The following is a 24833-nucleotide window of genomic DNA, read 5'->3' on the forward strand; positions in this document are numbered from 1 at the left end:
GGTGCTGGGAGTGGAACCTGGTCCTCTGGAAGAGCACTTACCCACTGAGTCATCTCTCAGCCCAGAAATCTTTCTTTCCACACACGGAGAGATCTAGCTTGGCAGTTTCTCTGCCCCATCACTTACGGCAATTATGTAATTTGGGTTTACAGGATCTTACAATTAAGAAGTTGCCTTCAAGTCTCAGAAAAGCCTTTGGAACTGTGTTGAGACAGAAGAATTATGGGGACTTTTGAAGTTGGACTAATGCATTTTGCATTATGATATGGCTACGAGCCTATAGGGACCAGGGAGAGGAATGTGGTGCTTTGGATATAAATGGTCCCCATAGGCTCATGTTTGAATACTTGGTCCCCAGTTGGTGGAACTGTTCTGGAAGCATTAGGAGGTGTGGCCTTGTTGGAAGTGGTGTCCCCGGGGGTGGGCTTTGAGGTTTCCAAAGCCCACGCCATTCTCAGTTCTTTTCTCTCTGCCTTGTGCTTTGGATCAGATGTGAGCTCTCAGCTGCTGCTCCAACACCATGCCTGCCTGCCTGCCTTCCACCACGTTCCTCACCATGGAACTGTAGGCTGAAATAGGCCCTTTCCTCCCCAAGTTGCTCACAGTTATTTATTTATTTATTTATTTTTTATTACAGCAGTAGAAACCTATGACACCTGCAATCTTTAACAAATATGCTTGTGCCGGTTGTTGATAGCACACACCTTTAATCCCAGCACTCCGGAGGTGGCAGAGGCAGGCTGATCTCTGTGAGTTCGAGACCAGCCTGGTCTACAAGAGCTAGTTCCAGGACAGCCTCCAAAGCCACAGAGAAACCCTGTCTCGAAAAAAACTAAAAACCAAACCAAAACCACTTGTGTATGTGCGCACGCGCACACACACACACACACACACACACACACACACACACACACACACACACACACACACACACGCCTGTGTATGAACGTGTGCGCATGAGCACACATGTGGAGGTCAGAAGACAGACTTGAGTGTTGTTCCTTAGGAACATGGTCCATCTCCTTCAAATCCAGTCCCTCTAAAGCACCCCCCCCCACCTCCATTGACCCCTCACATTTCAATAGAAATTAGCTGGCAGTTGAGAGCAAAGTTAGGACCCACTTGTCTCCCCAGGGTTTCCAATACAGAAGCAGGCGACAGCAGGAGTCCTGTACCTCAGTCACAAGCTTTATTGTCCGAACATGGACTTGCCACACTTCCACAATTCCATGGGGGGGGGGATGGCTGAGCCACAGCTGGGTGGCCACACCAGGTAGGCTGAGGGGGCCTTCAAAGGCCAGTGCTTGTGGGGAAATGGCTTCTTGCACACCTACCAGGTGCAAGCCCACTCCAGGGTGGGGCTCAGCCCCTTTTGGTCCCTACTATGGGAGCCTTTGGCTGTTAGTTCCTAATCCGTGAGCTGCCGATTGTGCTGGAAAGAGCAATGTTTGGCTCTGCATTTAGGCCACTACAACATCAATTCTAGGCTCTAGGCTGCTGTTGTTAAAGGCGAGCGCTACCCAAAAGCCAACAGGAAGCAGAAAGGAAGGTGGAGAGGCTAATACAACTCCTAAGGGCGAGAGTGTGAGCGCCACCTACTGGTGCCTGGTGGTGCTCACAGAGGCCTCCTGGGCCATCCTTATGACTTACCATACCTGTTACCCACTGTAGTTCCGCCCTGGGAAGACACGAACCTCCGTGGGCTGCTGGGGTCTTTGGAGTAACATAGCAGGGGGTTCCCAGAAATAAAGGGAACAAGTTTAATTTCCTCCCCACCCCCAGCAAAACACCATATGAACGCTTTTAAAGAGTTTTGTACCTGTTCTTGCCTGGCTCCACATCCCAAGTCATGCCTGGCTCAAGGTCAAGATGGGGAGGAAGAATGGGTTTGTGTGCTCAACCAATACTGTAGCTGTCTGCACGATTCTTTCCGGGCAGCAGGCGGGGGTGAGTATGCATACTAGCTTATTGAGGAAGGAGTCTGTCACCCCCAAACCTTCCCCAGCTAAAGAGGCCCAAGAGACCTTGTACCAATGTGTAAGAGGCTCGTGTGTGGAGTCAAGAATGCCCTCCCTAGTTTCTGAAGACTGAAGCCCTTCTCAGTGTGTGTGTGTGTGTGTGTGTGTGTGTGTGTGTGTGCATGTGTGTGAGTGTGCGTGCAAGCAGGGGCCCTGCTCCACCCCTCAGAGGCCTTCAGGGGACCTGGGGATACCAGAAGGAAAGGGAGGCAGGCAAGTACCCAGGTGCTCAGACAAGCCTCAGAACAGCCTGCTATAGCCAAGCGAGGCCTAACTCGGTCACTTCAGCCTCTGCAGATCCCAGAAGCGCCTTGGGACAAGAGTTTCTCCGGGGCCAGTCCCAGCTGTACCAAGCCCTGTGGGAGCCTCCTGGTCCAGCAGGGGGTTCAGATGGGAATTGTCCACAGTTGTGCAGACAATGCAAACACAGTCTCATCTCCAAAGAGACAGTTCTGGCTCCTGCCTGGAGGTGGAGCTGCTAGGAAGCCTGGCAGGGCTCTGGTGTGAATGGGGCCGGTCCATGGTATTCCTTGGGGTCAGTGTTTGTCCTAGAGAGAAAAGGGGTTTGCTCATTAACAGTCTTGAAGGATGAATGGGCAGATGAGGGAGGGACAGAGGGAAGACAGCATGCTGGGCAGAGAAAACAGCATATGCCAAGGCCCTGTGGTGGGAAAAGCCTGGATTCTGTAAGGAGACCCAAGAATCTTTGTGGCGGATGGATCTGAAGAAAAAAGAAGTAAGCGGGGCGGTGGCAGCGCACACCTTCAATCCCACCACTCAGGAGGCAGAGGCAGGTGGATCTGTGATTTCGAAGGCAGCCTGGTCTACAGAGTGAGTTCCAGGACAGGCTCCAAAGCTACACAGAAAAATCCTGTCTCGAAACAAACAAACAAAAAGAAAAAAGAAAAAGAAAAAGAAAGAAAGAAAAAGTTTCCATCTGGAAGTTATGATGACTGTATTTCTTACAAGGTTGCTAGAAAAACAAACCCTCACATGGTCTACACCACAGTTCCCTATTCTGCCACCCCAACTCTGCCCGCTGTCCTGCCCTTAGCTACCTGGCTAGGGACGGCATTCAAGGTCCTTATTCCCAAGCCCGACCCTTGTTAAATACAGAACAGCTGGAAAGTCAAGAAACAAGCTGAATTTGTCTCCACTCCAGCCTCACCTGCCTGGGTCACAGAGCTACTTGGGGACACGGATACTCCTAGACCAGGTGCTAAGTCCATCATGGGTGCTCTCAATAATCTGGGTGGATGCTTGGGGAAAGATGGGAAACTGGGGCACTGTCTCCCAAAACCAAGGGCTGGAGTGTGGCTCAGCAGTACAGTGCTTGCCTAGAATCCCTCAAGTGAGAGTCTGGGGGCGTGGTCAATGCTAAGGCCCTGGGTTCCATTCCCAGAACCAAAGAAAAGCAGGAGCATTTCTGGATAGGATAGACTAGTACTAGAATCCTCCTAGGCAAGCAACCCCGCTGTTACAGGACACACACACACACACACACACACACACACACACACAGAACATTCTTGTTCCTTTGTGTACTGAGTGACTTCCGAGGGTTTTCTCAGAGGCCCGCTGGCTTGGGTGGCCTAGATTGACTGCTGGTGCGCTTACCTCCTGTTTGTGGGCCTTGTCTGGCTGGTGGATACCATTGGCAGAACCGGAATTGCTGATGGTCTGTGAGGGAGTAAGGGATGGAAAGGGGAGGAGCCGCTGAGCAGTAGGCCAGGATGCAGTTCCACATATAACCGCAAGGGGCGGATTTCCCAACGGGATCAGCGAGGCTCAGAAGCAAGCGCTGGCTTGCTTCTTTTATCAGATTTGATTTCTTAGGATGGGGCCACTGTCCTTCAGACTTGGGGGCGGGGGCGGGAGGGGACGGGCGGTGTCCAGTTTTGGGCCACTCTCCTCTGTCAGACATGGGTCCCCAGGATGGAGCTGCCTCCCGTTTGGGACTGAGGTTCCTGGACTTAGCCACCCTTCTCTGGAGGGGGGGTTCCTGAGACTGCAGCCCGTGTGCTCACCGGAGTCCTGTCTGAGCAGCCCCTTAGAGCCTCCACCAGCCTCTCCACCTGCTGGGCTTGGTCCAGTGCGTCCCGCAGGGCATCCTCCGTGCTCACCAACTGGTGCTGCAGTCGCAGCAGCTCGGGTGCTGAAGCTGGGTCAATGAGGGAGTAGCGTCTCTGCTCTGACAGGGACTTCTCCTTGTCCTGGAAGGGTGGAGGTGTGAGCATGTGACCTGCCTGTGTGGGTGCTAGCTGGAAACTCCTCAAGTCCCACCTCCCTCTGAGTCCAGCCTGGCTTTACATGGACCTCCATTCCCCCAGACTTTCCCTTACAACTTCCCCAAGCCCTAGACTTGGAAAACCTCCCAACACCCAGTCCTACCTAAGCCACAGAGTCAACTGACACCCAGTATTCCTCTCTCACTCCCAAGTCCATATGACACTCTTTCCATCTGTCCTAGGCCCCTTACAAGTGTCTCCTCTCTCCCCACCATGATCTATGATGGTCAGTGTCCACACTCTGCACTCTGGCCTGCCCAGCCTCCTCTGGCTCTAACCTAGGACTTCAGGCCAAACTCTGAACATCTATGCAAACCTCACTATGCTTTTCAAATGGCTTCCAGCTTTTCACTATGTTCTTCCCAGCACAGGGCTGGTCCACCAGCCTGGAGCCCCAGAGCTTTGGAAAGCCCACCAGCACAGGCCCTTGTTCCCTCCTGTGTCACAGAGTCACACAGGCCACAAGTACCCTGGGGTGCATGTGTTTGCTTGCATCTAGCCAGGCCAGACACTGGACTAGAGTGCTGGCAGGGCAGCTGGGCCCGAGAACTGCCATACCTAGGACCTATGAAGCTAGATGGAGCCCACATGCTTAAAGGCCTCTTTGTTTTCTGGAACAAGGTCTCATGTAGTCCAGGCTGGCACAGAACTTGCTATGTAGCTGAGGATAGCCTTGGACACTTCCTCCCCAGTGCTGAGATTTCAGGTCCAGCCACTACATTTGGTTTTATGGTGCTGGTGACAGGCCTTCACTCAAGTACGCTACCAACTGAACCACATCCCCAGTTCCCCAAATGCCCTTTATTGCTCCACCTTCCTCTCCTGTGGAAGAAGAACCCTGTGGATTCCTCCAGGGCCAGAAGCAGCCTATCTAACCCCTGTGATCCAAAGTGCAGGGGTAAAAGGCCCATTGCCTTGATCCACCCAATCCATATGCCAAAAAGGCCAGAGATGGGCGGGGCATCAGGTTTGCTGGAAATGCCAATTAAATAGGGAAAAGTTGGGACCAGTTCTGTCCTGTGCTGCCAATATCACCAGCTGCCTCCATCTCTACCCACGGCAACTGAGCTCGAAGTCAAGTAGCTGCCACTGAGGAAGGAACTTCAGCATCCTCTGACTTTGAGCCTCTAATCTCTTTGCTGAGATGGGCATACAACTCCCCACACTGAACAAGGAGCCCAGCTCCTGGTTTCTAGGTGGTTACCTCCCTACATGGATTTTTTTTCCCCACCATGCATGACTGATTTTTGCACTTTTGGCTCTGAACAGACCAGGCTGTGTGTGTCCGTGTAGGGGCATCTCTAGTTATGGTGTCTAAAAGGGGCTACTGCCCATCCCCCAACTGCTACATGTGTGAGACCCTGGAGGACTGGATTTTCAGCCTCCTCTGTGACTGGTCTCCTTGGCCTGGCATCAGGATAGACACAGAACCCCTTACCCTGAGCCCCACCCTTTGCTTCCACGTACCAGCCCCGTCAGCTTTTCTCGAAGGCCCCGGATGTCATCCTTCAGTTTTTGTTCCTTTATCCGCCATTCTGCCTTGTGCACCTCACGGCTCAGGTCTCTCTCAGGCCCTGGAGAGTGGCGATTGGCTTCTAACAGCAATACCCTCAGCTCATTCAGACTCCTGGCGTGGGGGGACAGTCATAGAAACGCATAAACTTGCACCTCACCCCCACAATGTAGTATGAGCCATGTGCCTGGAGCCCCATTACCACCAGGGGACGCCAGCCACAAGGCAATGGTGCACTAGATACAAGAACGAAGGATGTGGCCTGAGTCAGCCACACCCAAGGACTTAGCTGTTCTTAAGAGTTTCATATTTTTTAGTTTTTAAAGACTTACTTATTTTGTTGTACGTGTGTGTGTGTGTGTAAGGGTGTTTGGTCTTCATGTATGTCTGTGGACCATGTACTTGGTGTTCCTAGGGGCCAGAAGATTGTGTTGGGCCGGTAGGATTTGCTGAAGAAGGCAGAGGCAGGAGGATCAAGATTGTGTTGGATCCCCGTGGAACTGGAGGTATAGATGTTTGTGAGCCACCATGTAGGTGCTGGGAACTGGGATCATTTAAAAGAGCAGCCATTTCCCTAGTCTCAGATTTTTTTTTTTTTAAAGATTTTTTTGCTTTTTTTTGTCTTGTCTTGAAACAGGGTTTCATGTAGCCTGGGCTGGCCTCCAACTCTCTATGTAACACCTTGAATTCCTGACCCTCCTGCCTTCCCCTCCCAAGTTTGATGATTATGTCTGGTGTATGTGGTCCTGCCCATGGTTTTCGGGGTGCTGTGCATGCCAGTCAGGCTCTCTACCAATGGGGCCACATTCCCTCAGCCTCAGCCGAATGGTAATCTCTTGAATACTGGGCTACCAGTCTGGGGTTAGAAATAAAAACGAGAAAAGTATTTCAAAGTCAGAGGAGGGCTGGTGAGATGGCTCGGCGGGGAAGGCACTTGCCACCAAGTTTGAGGACCTGAGTTCAATTCCTGGGGCCCATATAGTAGAAGGAGAGAACTGACTCCTACCAAGTTGTCTTCTGGCCTTTCCACACATTGTGTGGCACACAAACCTCCCATAGGCAAATAAAATAAATGAACAAATATATTAAATGCTGGGCTGGAGAGATGGCTCCATGGTTAAGAGCACTGGCTGCTCTTCCAGAGAAGCCCAGTTTGAGTCTCAGTCCCATCTCTAACCCCAGATGCAGGGGCTCTGACGCTCCCTTCCAGCTTCCATAGGCACTGTATATACATGGTATACATTCAGGCACGTATGCCTGAAATCATGGATAAGTAAATCCTTAAAGAGAAAAAAACCTGGGCTGGAGAGACGCCTCAGAGGTTAAGAGCACTGACTGTTCTTCCAGAGGTCCTGAGTTCAATTCCCAGCAACCACATGGTGGCTCACAACCATCTGTTATGAGATCTGGTGCCCTCTTCTGGTATGCAGATATACATGGAAGCAGAATGTTGTGCACATAATAAATAAATAAATAAAATCTTTAAAAAAAAAAAAGAAAAGAAAAAAACCTACAAAAGTTCCCCGAGTAAACTTAATTGTTTTTACAAGTAGAAAGACATCCCTAAGACCACGATGGGGGTGGCACTCATCTTTATCATATGCGCTGCTTGTAGAGCTGAGTAAGGGACTCTGAGGGAGCTGAAGAGATGGACCAGTGGTTAGAGCTGAGTTCCATTCCCAGCACCAATGTGTCAACTCAAAACCATCTGTATCTCCATTTCCCAGGGATCTGATGTCTTCTTCTGACCTCTGCTAGCACCAGGCATACACAGAGTACACAGATGTATATGCAGGCAAAACACTCATATACATAAAGTAAATACATCTAAAAAGACTAAAAAGATGTCAGGTGGTGGTGGTGCACACCTTTAATCCCAACACTCAGGAGGCAGAGGCAAGTGGATCTCTGTGAGTTAGAGGCCGGCCTCGTCCACAGAGTGAGTGCCAAGACAGCCAGGGCTACACAGAGAAACCCTGTCTCAAAAAACCAAAACAAACAAACAAACCAACAAAAAGGGAGGGAGGGAGGGAGGGAGGGAGGAAGGAAGGAAGGAAGGAAGGAGGAAGGAAGGCCTCTGCAGCCTCATTGGAGCTGAGCACTGAACCACTCACCGTTCTTTCTGTAGCAACTCTTGGCTAATGTGGACTAGCTGGCCTGAGGCATCATAGGTCTTCCGAGACACAGCCTCTAGCTCCGCCTCTAGACGCCTCTTTTCCTTCAGGATTGAGTCCATCTTCTTTTCTCCTGATTTGCACTTGTTCTCCAGGGCTGGGGGAAGCCACAAAGAAGGAGAATGTTCAAACACAAATGGGAACTGGGGGTGTGGCTCAGTGGGTACAGTGCTGGCCCCAGCATATCAGAGGCTCTGGGCTTGATTCCCAGCACTGCCTAAACTGGAATGATACCAAACAGGCCTGTGAGCAAGCACTTCAGAGGTGGAAGCAGGAGGATTAGAAATTCAAGGCCAGTTCTGGACAACCTGGGTTTCAGGAGACCCCCACCCTACCCCCACCCCCCCGCCATCTCAAACGCCAATGGGAGGATGGTCTAGCCAGGCTGGGGAGATGATAGTAATGTCACCCCTAAGAGGCAGGCAGTGTCAAGGGTTGTGCACCGGTTTATAATTCCAACACTGGGGAGGCTCAGGCAGGAAAATGACTGTGAATTCCAAGCCATAGTGGTTACATAGTGAGTTTCAGGCCAGCCTACGCTAGAGAGACCCTATCCCACACGACAACAATAAGAAGAGTCAATGCCTGGGTTCCATCCCTAGCACCATTTAAACCAGGCATGGAAATGTACACTTGTCATTCCAGCACTTGGGAGGCAGAAGGAAGATTAGAAGTTCAAGGCCATCCTCAGCTATGATGGGAAATTCAGGACCTGCCATGGCTACATAAGACCCTGCCTCAAAAGAGAAAAAAAGAAAAAAAAAGTAAAAGAAAAAGGTAGCATCCAAGTTAGTATTGACTGTCAATTGAACACAGCTTAGAGTCGACTGAAAAGAGAATTGCAATTGAGTAACTGTCTTTATTAGGTTGGTCTTGTGGGTCTGTGGATGTGTATTGTTCTGATTGTTAATTGATATAACAATCACTGCCCACTGTGGGCAGCACCATTCCTTAGGCAGGTGGCCTAGTCCACTGTGGGCAGCACCATTCCCTAGACAGGTGGTACAGGACTATATCACAAAGTTAACAACACACAAGACATCTATCAAGCCAGAGAGCAACTTTACATTTTTTTTTTAAAGACTTTATTATGTATACAACATTCTGCTTCCGTGTATATCTGCCCACCAGAAGAGGGCACCAGATCTCATAACGGATGGTTGTGAGCCACCATGTGGTTGCTGGGAATTGAACTCAGCATCCCTGGAAGAGCAGTCAGTGCTCTTAACCTCTGAGCCATCTCTCCAGCGCCCCCTTTCCTGTGATTTCTACTTCAAGTTACTGCTTGAGTTTCTGCCCTGACTTCCTTCAGTGATGGATTGTGACCTGGAAGCTTAAGGCCAGCTCTATCAAGCCAGCATACCTGGCTCTGAGGGGTGGGGATGCAAGGCAGGTCACCGTGGCCAGTCTTTTACATTGTTATCCAGATAAGGAAAAAGCTGAGGCTAAGTCTTCACTTTGGGCTTGGAGAGTCTATAGCCCATTCACCTTTCTCAAGACCTGTGAGGCCAGGTAAATGTAGCCAGGGCTAGAAGAAAGGGGGGTGGGGATCATCCCCCAGGAGTGAAGTGGGGGAGAGGGAGGTCCTGGAGCAAAGCAAAGAGCACTTTGAACAATGAGTCCCAGTCACCAACTCCATACCCTCCACCTGTCCCAGGCCCTCTCTGTGTACTTTGCTTTCAGCTGTGGCCCAGATTCAATATTCTATTTCTTTTAAGACTGTCTTATGTAGCCCAGGCTGGTCTCCAAATTTCAATGCAGATTTGAACTTCCTGATCCTCCTGCCTCTACCTCCTGAGTGCTGGGATTAAAGGTGTGCACCACCATACGAGGCTTCTTACAATACATCCTATCTCTCCCAGGGACTAGGGGCTGCATGGAAGAGGCCTGTGAGAAACTCAAGTCTTCAAGACAGCCATGGAGAAAACTTGGTGGGATCTAAGGGCATGAACTCAGGTGGCTCTGGGGAGAAGGAGTTGAATCCACCATCTGATCACTCAGCAGAGCCCAGGGATGGCTTTCAAACAGACCAACCAGCCCAGCTGGACCTGCAGAGCTGCAGGTCTGCACCAACCCCCACCATCTGCCCCCAGGGAGAGAGACTTACCACTTACTTGGGCCCTGAGCATGTCCATCTGGGATGTCAAGACAGCCACCTCTTTGTCCCTCTTGTTCAGTTTGTCCTGCAGACCTAGGAGAGAAAGAGAAGACAGGGATACATGAACACCCGAGGGTCAACAGTGTGAGCAACGGGTGACCCTCCCAGGGGAGTCCTAAAAGGGGTTACACTCAGCCTCTAGTGTACTTTCTGAGTCACCCACTCAGAGGAAGATGACCAAATAGTGTGTGGTTTAGGGAACATGGATCTCCATCTCCATGGTTTCCTCAAGCAAAAGAAGTCAAAAGAAATAAAGATGGCGGCTGCAGAACCATCAAGACCACCCTGGATTGGACTGCTGCCCAAACCCACCAGGAAGACGTGTTGAAGCACATGGATGGTGCCCAAGTTATAATCACCTATCTCTTTCACACAGCCCAGGCTGGCCTCAAGCATATTGTAGAGCTGAGGTTAACCTTGAACTTCTGTTCCTCCTGCTTCCACTTCCAAAGAATCACAGACATGCATCACCATGCCCAGTTTTATGTGGTGGTGGGGGCGGAACTAGGGCTTCTCAAATCCCAAACAAGCACTCCACCAAGCCATACCCTCAGCCCCAACGTATACCGACTTCTCTTGAAACAGCATCTTGATATGTAGCCCAGGCTAGACTTGATATCATGGGAAGCCTATCTCACGTAATTATTATTTTTTAAAGATTTATTTATTAAGCATAGAGCATTCTGCCTGCATGCATGGTGCCAGGTCTCATACAGATGGTTGTGAGCTGTCATGTGGTTGCTGGCAATTGAACTCAGGACCTCTGGAAGAGCAGCCAGTGCTCCTAGCCACGGAGCCATCACTCCAGCCCTATCACATAATTATTTTTTGAGACAGGGTCTCCATATGTAGCCCAGGCTAGCCTTGAACACATGGCAATCTTGCCTCAGCCTCCCTAGTGCTGGGATTATAAGCTCCTGCCACCATGCCTGGCTAGTTTATATCTAATTTTAAAAAATAAGGTAAAAACAAAAACAAACAAACAAAAAAAACAAGTTACAAGAGCCAGCAGTAGGCAGAAAAGCTTCTGTCATTTACAGTCCTATCTTACTTCACATCCCGTTTTCTAGGTTTTCTGGGGCAAACTGCCATAAAGGTAAGAACTGTTCACCAGGGGCTGGAGAGACGGCTCAGAGGTTAAGAGCACTGGCTGCTCTTCCAGAGGATCTAAGTTCAATTCCCAGCAACCACACGGTGGCTCACAACCATCTGTAATGAGATCTGGTGCCCTCTTCTGGAGTGCAGACAGAATATACATAATAAATAGATACACTTAAAAAAAAGAAAAAGAACAAAAAACCTGTTCACCACTTGGAGACCAAAGCTCTTTCGACTCTCAATTTTAGCAATGTCCTCTAGTTCCCCATTTCTTTAACTATCCCAGACAGAGATCCTTCAGCTTGTAATTGTTTACAAATTCCACCTATTAGGTTATCTTATTGTGTAGATATGTGTGGGCGTATGCGCCACAGCTTATAGGTCAGAGGGCAACTTGCAAAAGTTGATTCTCTGCTCCTCCCTGGTTCTGTAACACCCTCTCCTGGAGGGGTGACTGCACACAGCATGTGACTCAACGAGGAGCTGATGACAGACCTCGTGACTTGGCTCCAAGGCAGCATCCACAAAGCCTGGATTCCTACCCGAGGCTACTCACCCTCTACAGTCTCCTTCATCCGGATCTTCTCCTCAGAAAGGTCACTGGGCTCGATCACCTGAAAGGACAGTCCTGTAAGGGGACACACCTGCCACCCTACCCAGGCCAGCTCTTACACCTCAACTTGTGAGAAGGGACCTTGGGGATGCAGGGACCCAATATGCCAGCAGGTGGCGCAGATACACTTGGACTCTTCCTGAGAAAAAGAGAATCCCAGGTTGGCTTTCACCTCCCTCAAAGGATTCCCCATAAACCACTATTTTGGGGAGTAAGGGACAGAGGATGGACCTCTGGACCTTTTCCATATTAGGCAGGTGCTCTACCACTGAGTCACACCCCAGCCCCTCACTGGGGGATTCTAGGCAGGTGCTCTACCACTGAGCCACACTCCAGCCCCTCACTGGGGGATTCTAGGCAGGGTCTCTACCACTGAGCCACACCCCAGCCCCTCACTGGGGGATTCTAGGCAGGTGCTCTACCACTGAGCCACACCCCAGCCCCCCACTGGGGAATTCTAGGCAGGTTCTTTACAGATGAGTCATGGCTCCAACTCTTTAATTTTTCATTTTCACCATTGACTCATTAGGTTGCATAAACCAGCTTTCAACTCACTCTGTAGCCTCAAGCTTGATATCCTACTACCTCAGCCTCCCCAGTGGCTAGAACTATGGTATGGCTATTTCCTTGGTTAAAAATGTTTATTATATTAAATCGGTGTCTCTTTTCTTGAGATCTGCCTTGAGAATTTCTCCAGTCATTTCCAGGACACCAGTCTTGATGCCCCAATCATAAAACAAGCACTGAATATATACAGCCAGAGCCTAGGGCCAGCTCCTCCAGGGATGTCCCTAAACTGCATTCCTGTCTAAACTGTGTTCTTCCCAATACTTATTTACTAGCAAACCCAGAAGCCAAGGAAGAAAAAGTTGACTGAAAAATAAAAATTTAGGATCTGTGTAGATAACTCAGTTGGTAAAGTCCTTCCTTGCCTTAAAAACAATAGGGTTTGAATTAGAGTCCCAGAATCCACATAAAAAAGCTGGGCACAGCTGGGTGTGGTGGTATACACCTTCAATCCCATCACTGGGAAGCGGAGACCAGACAATGCTGGGTGGGATGACAGTCAGCTTAGCCCACCTCAGGTGCTCTGGGCCAGTTAAACATGTCAAAAAAAAAAAAAAAAAAAAAAAAAAAGCAGATGTTACTGAAGGTTAACCTCTGGCCTCCACACATATGCATCCCAAGTACGTGTGTGCACACACACACACACACACACATCAGCAAAGTGGAATATGGTGGCTCACATCTGTAATCTTAGCACCTTAGCACTTGAGAGGTAAAGGCAAGAGGATCAGGAATTTAGGGTTACCCTCAGCTACAGAGTGAGTCTGAGGCCAGCCTGAGACCCCATCTCAGACAAACAAATAAGAAATGTCTCTTCCTGAGAGAAAGGCTACAGACAACTGATGCCCTAAACGGCACACTGCAGAGACTGTGCATGGATTATAAAGCTAAGTCGCTAGCTGGCCCCTTGTAAGGCTATTTTAAGGAGTTACTAGGGCTGGAGACACGGAACAGCAGCTAAGAGTGTGTTCTACACTTGCAGAGGACCTGAGTGCAGTTCCCAGCACTCAAATCAGGTGGCTCACAGCCAAGTGAGCTCCAGCTGCAGGGATCTGAAGCCTCTGTGCCTCTGTGGGCCTTGCTACTCAACATGCACACACAGACACACATAATTTAACACAATCGATCCTGAAATGGACCAACGCAGGGCTCAGTAGATGTAAAGCTCAGAGCCAGTTCAAACACCCTTCTCCTGGGCCTCCATACTCCTTGACCTCCCTCAAGGACCAAATAAGGCATGCTTAGCTGGAGCAAGGATGAGATAGCTGGGTATTTCTGGATTTAGAACAAAATGGGTCATGGTGGCTGAAGCCTTTCTAGCAAAAGAGTCATCTTTGGGTCACTGGGTAGGTGTTTGATGAGACAAGGACCTGGGAGGGACAGAGCTTCCTTCTGCGTGTATGCCCACTTAAGGAGTAACACTTGAGTACTAGGTACCAGAAGAGCAACAGGAGACACTGGACAGCCCATTCAATAGATCATGAGTGTTTGTTTTGTCATACTGGGGATGGGACCCAGGACGTAAGTGAGGACTTATGCTAGGAAAGTGCTCTGCTACTGAGCCACACCCCTGGTCCATTTTAAAAAAATTAAACTTTGACACCGAATCTCACTAAGTTGCTAAGCCTGGCCTTGAACTTGCAATCTTTAAGTGTCTAAGCCAATCAGGGTTCAGGGGCTGGCAAAATGATGCTTCAATGGCTCTCAAAGCCTGTCTATGAAGGAGAAGCAGGGTCAGCTGAGACCACCCAATGATGACCATGGCTGTGAGGAAGATGGAAGGGCCCTTCTGAGATTCTCTTCTCCCCACCTGGCACACAGAGGCCACACCCTCCCAGCCCCTCCCCAGCTGAGTCCCACAGGAGCAGAGTGCAGCCTACGTGGGTGTGCTGGGCTGAGCACAGGGACTCGACGGCCTGGAGTCTATTCTCAGCCACCAGAAGCTGTTCCCGCAGTCGCTCTGCCTCCTGCCTGCTCTGGGCTTCCGCCCTCTGCAGCATCTCATAATCTAACATCTTCTTTTCGGCCAGTGAGATCTGCTCTTTGAGAAACTCTATGGCCTGAGCCTGGCCACGGTACTCCACGTCGAGTCCCTCCAGCTCCTGCACACGAAGCTGGGCGTCACGACATTGGTCCTGTGCTTCTTGGAGCTCCAGCCGATGCTGGCTGGCCTGCTCCTCCAGTTGCGCCCTCCATTGCTGTTGCAGTCCTGCCAACTCCTCCTGGGCCTCTTGCAGCTTCTGCCGAAGGCCCTCCTTCTCCTTCCCGTGCATGGCTGTCTCCAAGTCGTGCTTGGCCTGCAGGTTGCCTAACTCCAGCTGGTGCTCCATCTTGATACCCTCTACCAGCGCCTTCAGCTCTCCAATCTCCTTCTGTTGAGCGCCTGGGCCAGAGTTCAGTGTGGCTTTCAGGTCTTCCAGGGACTTCTGGTGGTCAGAGGCCAGTGAGTCCAGCTTGGATTTCCAGTTGTCCATAAGTCCCATGTTCTCGCTAGTGGCCTGCTGAACCTTGGCTTTGAGGTCTGCCACTTCCTGTGCGTACTTCTCGTTGGCCGCCCGGAGCTTTTCCACCTCTGCCTGGTAGGTCTTTAGCATCTTCTCATACTTGTCCTGGAGCAGGGTGCTGTCTCGCTGATGCTCCTTGCTAGCCGACAGCAGTCGCTCTCGAAGCCGCAGGGTCTCAGCAGCCTCGGGGTGGTCCTGGGGTGGTGGGCCTGACTGGAGGAGACACTGCTGCAGCTCTTCGATCTCACCACGCCGCAGGCTCAACTCCTCCTCTAGCTGCAGCACTCGAGACTTCTCAGCCACTGTGGTTAGCTATAGTGAAAGAGAGGGAGACAGGTCAGTGGCTGAGGCTGAGTGCAGGGGATGCGCCAGCCTGTCAGACGACAGGAAGGTGCCTATCCCTTGCTAGGTACTGGCTTTTCTCTGGGATCCTACTGTACCCCAAATGATGGGGTGAACCACAATGTCCTTGATGCTCAGGTGACTTAGAACCCTTTGGTGCATGCGAAGTTTAAGTTTAGAATTTTCAAGAAGCTAATGCTGTATCAGCAATCCTCCTGCCTCAGCTTCCCAAGTGCTGGGATTGCAGGTATGCACCACCATGCCCAGATGGATAAACTCTTCTGGCTTGCACTCTGGCTGAGCCTGTCTAGAGGGTGCTAACCCATCTAGCGAGTTTCCTGCACACACCATTCTGACACACAGTGCATATTATCACCAGGTGATGGCCAGTGTGTACACGAACTCCATGTGTCTCACATGCCCCGCACAGTGCTATGGCCACTGTGCAGAAACCGAGCCCTCGTCTCAAGCCTCCCATCTGTCTGCAGGGTGGTTTTCCTGAGCAATGTTTGCTGCTTGGTTAAACTCTTCCCAGCAGAGCTACAGCTGGGCTGGCCCAGCCATCTGGACATATGTACTGTACAACAGGTGTGGAGGGGCCAGCTGGGCCTGGAGTGTGGGGCACAGAACCACACCCCAGCACTGACTGGACCATTCTCCCAAATGCAGCTTCTCAGGCCTCCCTGACACACATGACTATGTTCAGACTTGGAGACTGGCGTAGTCTCATCCTTTGGGGCTATCCCAACATATAAAAAGCCCCACTTCCTGAGCCCCAGGTCTTCCAGGGTGGTCCTCTGTCACCCTAAGATCCTCTAGGCTAGAGCACCCTGGATCTGTATTCCCATTCTCTGACCTCCTCAGCAGCATGGACAAGGAAGCCTGTGTCCACCCAAGACCACCAAGACCACTCCCAGGAGGCTTCTTTGTGACAATGGACCGGAAGGAGGCACGGGAGATGGTCTCAAAGAGACGCCTCCGCTCAAGGAGCCATGAACTTGGCAGTAATCCCAGAGGACGGACAGCCCCTTCCCAAAGAGTACCACTTGGCCACAGTGAGCCTGACTCGAAATCTCAACTTCCCTCCCAGAGGGGAGCATGGAAGGAAATTCTAAAAAGGGAGAACAGCCATCACGTTGGCTGAGGAAATGAGAAAAGGCAAAGTGGGTCTTGAGGGGCCACGGTGCTGGCCAGGTGGGTGGCAGTGGCAGGCGCAGTGGGTGGCAGTGGCGGGCGCGGTTTACCCTGTTATCCGCTAATTCTCTAAGCAGCCGCTCGGCCTGCGCCTTCTCCAATAGCAGGCTCTGCTCCAACTCCCCAATGCGCGCGTGCTCCAGCTGGGTCTGGGTCTGCTCCACCCAGGGGGGAGAGGGATGGCAGGGTGGATAAGGAAGGCAGGGGTGTGGGGAAGAGGGCATGGGGAACAGGAAGCCGGAAAAAGAAAGAAAGGGATAGAAAGAAAGAGAGAGAGAGAGAGAGAGAGAGAGAGAGAGAGAGAGAGAGAGAGAGAGAGAGGAGGCGTCATCTTTAGTGAACAAGACTGTGAAAACAGATCAATGAGCTGGAGTCACTTGGGGAAGAGAGAGAGGATCTCAGAAGTAGGGTGCATGGAGGGGCTGGATGCCCTCCCCTCATTGTGGCCTAGGTGTGAGTATATTCAAGGCAGAGGAGGCTGTGGGAACCAGCTCTTGCCAGCCTCTGGCAATGAGGTGGCAATGGCTACCCCAGTTTCCTCCCAAAGCTCTCAAGTCCAGCCCTTTTCTGCTACCACTCTGGGAGTCTGTGGACTTCTTTAAGGGTTTTTGCTTTGTTTTGTTTTTTTGAGGCAGGGCTTCTCTGTGTAACATTCCCGGCTGTCGTGGAACTCACTCTGTAAATCAGGCTGGCCACAGACTCAGATTCACTTGCCTCTGCCTCCTGAGTGCTGGGATCAAAGGAGTATGCCACCATGCCCAGCTTTTTCTTTCTTTTTTGCTAATTACATTTAATTTATTCATCCTGCGTGTATGCGTGTGTGTGTGTGTGTGTGTGTGTGTGTGTGTGTGTGTGTGTGTGTGCGCTTGCGCGCACGTGCGTGTGTATGCATGCACACACGCCACTGTGCACGAGGGCAGTCACAGGACAACCTGCAGGAGCCGGTTCTCTTCTTCCACCATGTGGGTCCCAAGGATCAAACTCAGGCTGTCAGGTTTGGCAGCAAGCACCTTTACCTGCTGAGGCATCCTGCCAGCCCTTATTTATTTATTTATTTATTTATTTACTGTCACTATATAGTTCTGGCTGGCCCTGAATGCCCTACATAGGCCTTGAGCTCACAAATTATCCACACACCTCTGCCTCCTGAGTGCTGGGACTAAAGGTGTGTACCACCGCTCCTATTTTCCTTTTTGGTCTTTGAAACAAGGTTTTGCTATATAGCCTACCAAGTGCTGGGTTTACATGTGGGCATACGCGCCTTCATTTCCAGTTTTAACTTTTAGCCAATGTACTCTGTACACAGGATGAATGAATGGATGATCCTGGGACTTCAGGACACCCAGGCCTGAATTAAAGGGGAAAAGTCCAACACGACAAGGTTTTCCAAGTCATCTTGATTTTGTTTGGTTTAGGTTTCTTTTCTTTCTTTCTTTCTTTTTTTTTTTTTTTTGAGACAGCGTCCACTATGTTACCAAGGCTGACCCCCCACTTGCCCAAGCATGAAGATTGTACCATGCCCAGCTTGGTCTGGAACTCAGTATGTAATCCAGGATGCCCTTGAACCTGCAATCCTTCTGCCTCAGCCTCTCTAGCGCTGGGATGGCAGGTACGTGTCACCACCCCTGCCTAATGCAACTCTTGCCATCATGATTCTCCTGGTCAGACCTCCTGGGTGGGGACTGGGCTGACACCTCTGCCCTTCCTGGAACCTGGCCTAGTCGGCATCCCTGCCCCTCCCCCCCTTCCCCAGACTCTGCAGAGGACGCCTGCCTCTGTTAAGCACAAGGGCACTTTTGTCCCCTCTTTACAACACCCATTTCATTTGAGAACAAAGCAAGACATTCTCTGGGTGGCACAGAGTTGGCATTTGGATGGCCCATGATGGATACTTTCGAGACAGCAGGGAGGTGGGGAGGACACACACCCTGGGGTGCTCCTAGGAGACCACACTGGAAACCAGGTTTGTCTCAGGAGAGTAGGGAGGGTGCAACTCACCCTCAGAGAAGGAAACATAAGTTAAAGCAACATCTCCCTCACCACACACAACAACCCTACAGAAAGTCTGAAGGGGTGGGCAGGGCTTAGACATTGAGGATAATATTCGGATGCCAGGAAGAAGTGGCCAGCCATGGAGACCAAAAGACTGGAATCTAATACCAGTCGCTCAGCAGAGGAGGAGGGAGAGGGAGACCTAACAAGCAATTATGAGTTTAGCCACAAAGACAGTAGAGCATGGGGTGACCCGGCCCATGGAGGGTTCTGTTTAGGACAGGGTTCAGGCTTTCAATTTTGACTCTGTGTGTGTGTGTGTGTGTGAGTGTGTTTGTGTGTGTCCTTGAGTGCATGTGCAGGTCCCCATGGAGGTCAGAAGAGGGCGCTACAGCCCTTGGAGCTGGAGATACAGAAGGCTGTGAGTCATCTGGGAACTGAACCCTAGGTTCTCTGAAGTATAGCAAGTGCTCTTAACCACTGGGTCATCTCTATAAGCCTCTTGGTTTGTCTTTTAAGATGGGTGGGGAAAACAGCATGGCTACAAGCCTGCAACCCTGATGCTTGCAGGCTGAGGCAGGACAACTCTGAGTTCCAGGCCAGCTTGGGCAGTCTCAAAAAAACCTAAACCAAGCTGAGAGTCAGTAGGGATAAATTGGACTTTCAGTACGGTTCACATTCTGGTTGCTTCAAATATGGTCGCAATTTAGTCTTTAGAATAAAAAAATTGAAACTGGACGTGACAGCCCTTCTGGCTACACTGGCTGTGTTGCTGTTTGCCCTGTCCCCCTTCCTGAATGCTTGCACCAGCCAATTGGCAAGCCTGGAACCAACCAGATTCTTTCCAGGGGGTAACTGGGTGGTAATGTCTGACAGGCTGGAGCAGGGAACAGATGTAGTAAGAGACACAGACAGACAGGCGGCAGACAGACAGGCTGACCGGGAGTCACTAAGGGTCTGTGAACACCTGGCACCACCCAGGCTCCAGATCCTTGAACTGCCGGCCCTGGGTGGTGTGCACGTGTGCATTTTCCTGTAATCACTCATTGCCTAAGCCTCTGTTGATGGAAGCAGGTGGAGAGGACTCTGTTCTGGCAGCCCTCATCTCCCCACAAGCCCACCCATCTGTCCTCTGCAGGGGGGCTACTGCCCATCAGATAAGCCAGCCACAACCACCTGTCCTGTCCCTTTGGTTGTAACAAAAACACAAATCACAATGGCTTCAGGCTGTCTTTTTTTCTCTTCCTTCCCTTCCCTTCTCATCCCCACCCGCCCCATCCTTTCATTCGGGGTATCATTTATCCACTTATTCCAGCCTGCCCTCAAACCCACAGAATAACTGAGGCTGGCCCTGAACTCTTGATCTTCCTGCTTCTACTTCCTGAGGTCTGGAATTACAGTTGTGTGCCACCAGTTTTTGTTGTTTTTAAAAGACGGTGTCTTGATATATAGTTCTGCCTGGCTTAGAACTGCATATATAGACCAGACTAGTCTTGCATTTGCCATGTAGCCAAGGATGATGTAAATGTCTGTTCTCCGGCTCTACCTCCCTAAACTAGGATTGCTGGCATGTGCTACCATGCTGAGATTTGAACCCCTGACATCACACAAGTTAAGCAAGCAGTCTGCCGACTGAGCTACATCTCCAGCTCCCTTTTGACTTTTCTCTTAACAGGGTCTTGCTAAGAAGTGCAGGTTGATTTGGACTTGGTATGTAGCACAGGCTAGTCCTGAATTTGCAATCATCTTCCTTCAGCCACCCTAGAAAGCTAGGGTACCACCAAGCCCAGACCAATCTTGAGTTGAACTGAGAAATGTCCTATGGCTGGGACTTCTAAGGTCCTTCAGGAACTTGGGAATTAGTCACAAATGCAGACCACTGGGTCTCAGCTGTACTTAAACAAGCCCTGCAGGGATGGACGCTCCAGCCTGACAACCTGTAATGGATTTCGACTGTTTCATTTTACAGTGAGGGCTGCCAAAGGGAAGTGTCTTCCAGAGGCCAGACAGGCCAGAAACATGGCAGGAAGCATTTAGCTTGCTGTCCCACTTGGGCACTCCAGGAGCTCTCTCTCTTTCCAAGGGAACTTCAAGAGACACAACAAAAAAGGTGTTTAAGGGTGGTCTCGATCCCAGAGGTCTCTACAGGCTTAGGGGCTAGGCTAGAAGACCCCTAACTCAGCATAGTGTGTTTACTATCTAGGGATAATCCTGGCTGTGCCCATACCATGTATACAGAAGGCAAAATGGAGATGGTACAGGCTGGACCAGGGTCCAACAGTCACCGTCTCTGGTGCCCACACTTGCTAGTTGGTTACAGCATTGGGATAGTCTCTACCTTCTTGAGCTCTGGTCCTTTGTTTGTTTGTTTGTTTCATGTAGCCCAGGCTACCCTTAAACTCATACTAGATAGCTGAGGATGACCTTGGACTCAGTCCTCCTCCTCCCACCTCCCAGTGCTGTGGTAACAGGCTTGTGCCACTATACCTGGTTTATGTGGTTCTGGAAATGGAAGCCAGAGCTCACGAAGGCTAGGCAAGCACTCTGCCAAATGAGATATAGCCACAGCCAGTGAGCCCTAGTTTTAGCCAGTGAGCCCTAGTTTTGCCATCTGTAAAGTCTGTGATCCCAACTGCTCCTTCTAGCCAGGCCTGTGTCTGTGATCCCAGGAGACTGGTGCCTATGTTGTTAGATAAAGACCTAAAATGTCAGTGACCTCAGTCTGTCCCAACCCTACTTTCAACCAACACACAGTGTCCCCTGGATTCCTGGAACACAACCATGCCCATTTCTAATACCAGATGTCCTAAGGCCTGCCCCTCCTCCAAGGAAGGGGGCCTTTGACTCTTCCCCATTTTTCTGTTTCGTCACCCAGGCCTCCCCAAAGAGGTCTAGGCTTGCTGCCTGAATGCCAAGGCCATTTCCCATGACAAGGACTGCGCCCACAGTGCTAAGTGAGTAGGGGAGGACAGCACCCTTTACCTCCAAGTCTCCTTTGGTGATGGATTCTTCTTCCACTCGGAACTGCAGGTCCTCCACCTTCCTGTAGGCAGGAAAAGAGGCGGAGGTGGGCTTTGGCAGTCAAGATGTGGTCAGTGGTAGAGCACCTGCCTAGAATCCCCCAGTGAGGGGCTGAGGTGTGGCTCAGTAGTAGAGCTCCTGCTTAACACATGGGAGGTCCCTGGTTGCATCCATAGCTCCACCCCTTTGTCTCTATCTTACACACACACACACACACACACACACACACACATGTGAACGCACAAAGGCAAGAGGATATGCCTTCATAGGTCAGCTATGAAGACGGAGGCATCAGAAGATTTCAGGGACCAAGCTTAAACTTCAAAAGGGTCTGTTCTCTAGCCAAAAACTACCTGGAATCCTCTCGTTGAGGACAGGTATAACCTTCTGGAAGCCTACTGTACTGAATACAAGCCTCCTTCCTCTCTGGGAGTCCATGGGAAATAGAGGACAATAGTCTGAGCCAAGTGTGGTGATGAACAGCCCTGAGTCAAGGCAGGAGAGCTGGGAGTTGGGAGGCCAACCTGAGCTACATAGTGAGACATTGTCTCAAACACACATCAGGACAGTGGCTCTTCACATACTATGCCACGTGGCCCTATCTCTGCAAACAGGATGAGGGAGGCCAGGGCTTCCTGTTTGCTAACTCCACTCTCATCCTTCAAGTTGAGAGCTGAGGTCCCAGCATGCATTTCCTGGGCTGATCACTAATGCAGGGCTATATAGTGAAACTTTGTCTCAGAAAAACCAAAACGACAGTAATGACAATGATTAAGAGCCCATGATAACAACAAGAAGGTGGAGAGTGACAGAGGACATCACCCTGACGGAGTTCTGGGGGTGGCTCAGTGGGTAAAAGTGCTTTCATCACAAACACCAGGACCTGAGTATCCCCAGGACCCCACTGCAGGAGTCTGGGGCTCCCTTCAGAACACCTGGTCACCCACACACAGGACAGCGACACAGCACTATCTCATACTGCTGTTATAAATGGGGCTTGCTGACAGCTGACAGTACACCTATAAGGCAACTGAGGCCACAAAGTAATGCTACACAATGCTGGGACCTGTACCCAGGCCCTTGGTGAACACAGCTCCCATGATGCCTTACTTTGAATTAAAAAAAATATTTGAGCTTGTATATGGTTTATGTATGTGAGGGTAAGAGGCCATGGTTTGTTTGGTGTGTGTGTGTGTGTGTGTGTGTGTGTGTGTGTGTGTGTGTGTGTGTGTGTGTGTGTGTGTGTGTGCGCGTGCGTGCACATAAGCCCAGAGGCCAGAAGAGGACACAGGGTGTCCTGATGTCACTCTGCCTTATTCCCTTGATACAGGGTCTCTCATTGAACCTGAAGCTAGACTGGCAGCCAGAAAGCCCCAATGACCCTCGTGGCTCTGCCCCATCTGTCCCGGGGTTACAGGCATATGTGGGCATACCCAGCTTTACATGGGTGCTGGGGATTTGAACTCTGGTCCTCGTGTTAGTAATGAAATCACTTTTACCCACTGAGCCACCCCCAGAACTCCGTCAGGGTGATGTCCTCTGCCACTGTCCACCTTCTTGTTGTTATCATGGGCTCTTATCATTGTCATTACTGTCGTTTTTGGTTTTTCTGAGACAAGGCCTCACTATATAGCCCTGCACAGCCTGAAACTCACTCTGTAGACTAGGCTGCCCTTGAACTCACAGAGATCTACCTGCCTCTGCCTCCCCAAGGTACCTGGCTCACATTTTGAAGCAGGGTCTCTCTCTGATCCTGGCCAGGGAGCTCTGGGGATCTTCAGGTCTTTGTGCAGCCAATGCAGGGTTGAAAACCCTGGTGTGTGACCACGCCAGTCTTACAGCTTGGGATCTGAATTCAGGCTCTTTTGCAGCAGGCACTTTTACCAACTGAGCCATCTGCCAGCCCCCACCTCATGGTGCCTTAAAAGACCATTTTTTCTTTTCTTTTCTTTTTTTTTTTTTTTTTTTTTTGTTGTTTTCTGGCATGAGATGCATCACCATGGGAACCAGATGTGTGGGGCCAGCCTACCATCTCACGCAGATATAAATAAACCCTCATTTCCCCCTAGTGAGACAGTAACTGCAAGACTCGGCTGAATGCCCAAAACAGATGCAAATGGGGGTGTCAAGACTGGGGGGCTGCTGCCAGCATGGGGGAAGGAAGGGCCATACAAAAATTGTCATCTTTTGGGAAGGAGGTGACAGAACCAGCCCTGTATCCCAGCAGGAGACCCAAGAATAAGACGGGTCCTGTGTCTCTGGCTGGGGCTGATGGACAAATGCCTGCATCTTTATGTGGGTCTCCATCAGTGTGCTACTGTCCCTGACCTTGGTTAAGGGCTTTTTCTAGGGAAAAAGACTTCTGCAGTCTCAAAAATTGCTATAAGGACCAGCAAGATGGCTCAGTCAGTAAAGGCTCTTGCTGTAAAGCCTGACAACCTGAGTTTGATTCCCCAGGAATCACACAACGAAAGGAACTGATGCCCACAGGTTGTTTTCTGATGTCCACACACATACATACACACGCACAATTTTTTTTTTTCCGAGACAGGATTTCTTTGTGTAGCCCTGGCTGTCCTGGAACTCATTCTGTAGACCAGGCTGGCCTTGAACTCTCAAGAGATCTGCCTGCCTCTGCCTCCCTAGTGCTGGGTTTAAAGGCAGGCACCACCACCACCTGGCTTTAAGAATTTTTTAAAAAGAACCCAAGGCCACAATTAATGCCTAGGGATTAAATTGAGTCCTATGCAGGCTCAACAGGCACCCTCCCAATAAGTTACAGTTCCAGCTCCTTCTTCAGAGGGGCTTAGATAACATCTTAGATAAAACGTGCTATGTATAGCCCAGGCTATCCTCAACCTGTCAACAATCATCCTGCCTCAGTCTCTTTATTGCTGGGCTTATAAATATGAGCCATTGTACCTGGTTCAAGCCCTTGCTGTGGAAAAACATTCTCTCTCTCTCTCTCTCTCTCTCTCTCTCTCTCTCCTTCTCTCTCTTTCTCTCTCTCTCTCCTTCTCTCTCTCTCTCCCCTCTCTTTCTGAGAAAGGGTCTTATGTAGCCCAGGCTAGTCCCAAATTCACTATGCAGCTATCAGGAGCCTGAACTCCCGCTGTTCCTTCTTCTACCTTCTGCATGTTAGGGTTACAGGCATATGACACCACTCCCAGTTTATGGAACTCAAACTTAGGGCTTTATGCATGCTAGACAAACACTCTGATATATAAAACCAACTGATATAAATGCCCAAGCACATTTTTTGTTTGTTTTTTATTTGAAGGCTGTTGTGGTAGGTTGTCCAGGTAACCCAGGCTACGCTGAAACTATTGATCCACCTACTTCAGCTTCCAA

The 24833-nt window shown here is 50.4% G+C and overlaps 1 protein-coding gene across 1 annotated transcript in view; it reads right to left on the reverse strand.

Moving 5' to 3' along the window:
- Window positions 1-1167: 1167 nt before the first annotated feature.
- Window positions 1168-24833, reverse strand: part of Clip2 (CAP-Gly domain containing linker protein 2) — a 57861-nt gene continuing 34195 nt past the window's right edge. Inside the window, exons 8-16 of the mRNA XM_027416132.2 lie at window positions 21444-21504; window positions 14310-15245; window positions 11806-11863; window positions 10101-10184; window positions 7934-8090; window positions 5774-5933; window positions 4046-4231; window positions 3636-3698; window positions 1168-2566 (exon numbers count right to left, since the gene is read on the reverse strand). Of these exons, the coding sequence (XP_027271933.1) occupies window positions 2555-2566; window positions 3636-3698; window positions 4046-4231; window positions 5774-5933; window positions 7934-8090; window positions 10101-10184; window positions 11806-11863; window positions 14310-15245; window positions 21444-21504 (1717 nt within the window). The 3' untranslated portion in view covers window positions 1168-2554. The remainder of the gene's footprint in view (window positions 2567-3635; window positions 3699-4045; window positions 4232-5773; window positions 5934-7933; window positions 8091-10100; window positions 10185-11805; window positions 11864-14309; window positions 15246-21443; window positions 21505-24833) is intronic.

Source organism: Cricetulus griseus, chromosome 4, assembly GCF_003668045.3.
Source record: "Cricetulus griseus strain 17A/GY chromosome 4, alternate assembly CriGri-PICRH-1.0, whole genome shotgun sequence".
Classification (NCBI taxonomy): Eukaryota; Metazoa; Chordata; class Mammalia; order Rodentia; family Cricetidae; genus Cricetulus; species Cricetulus griseus.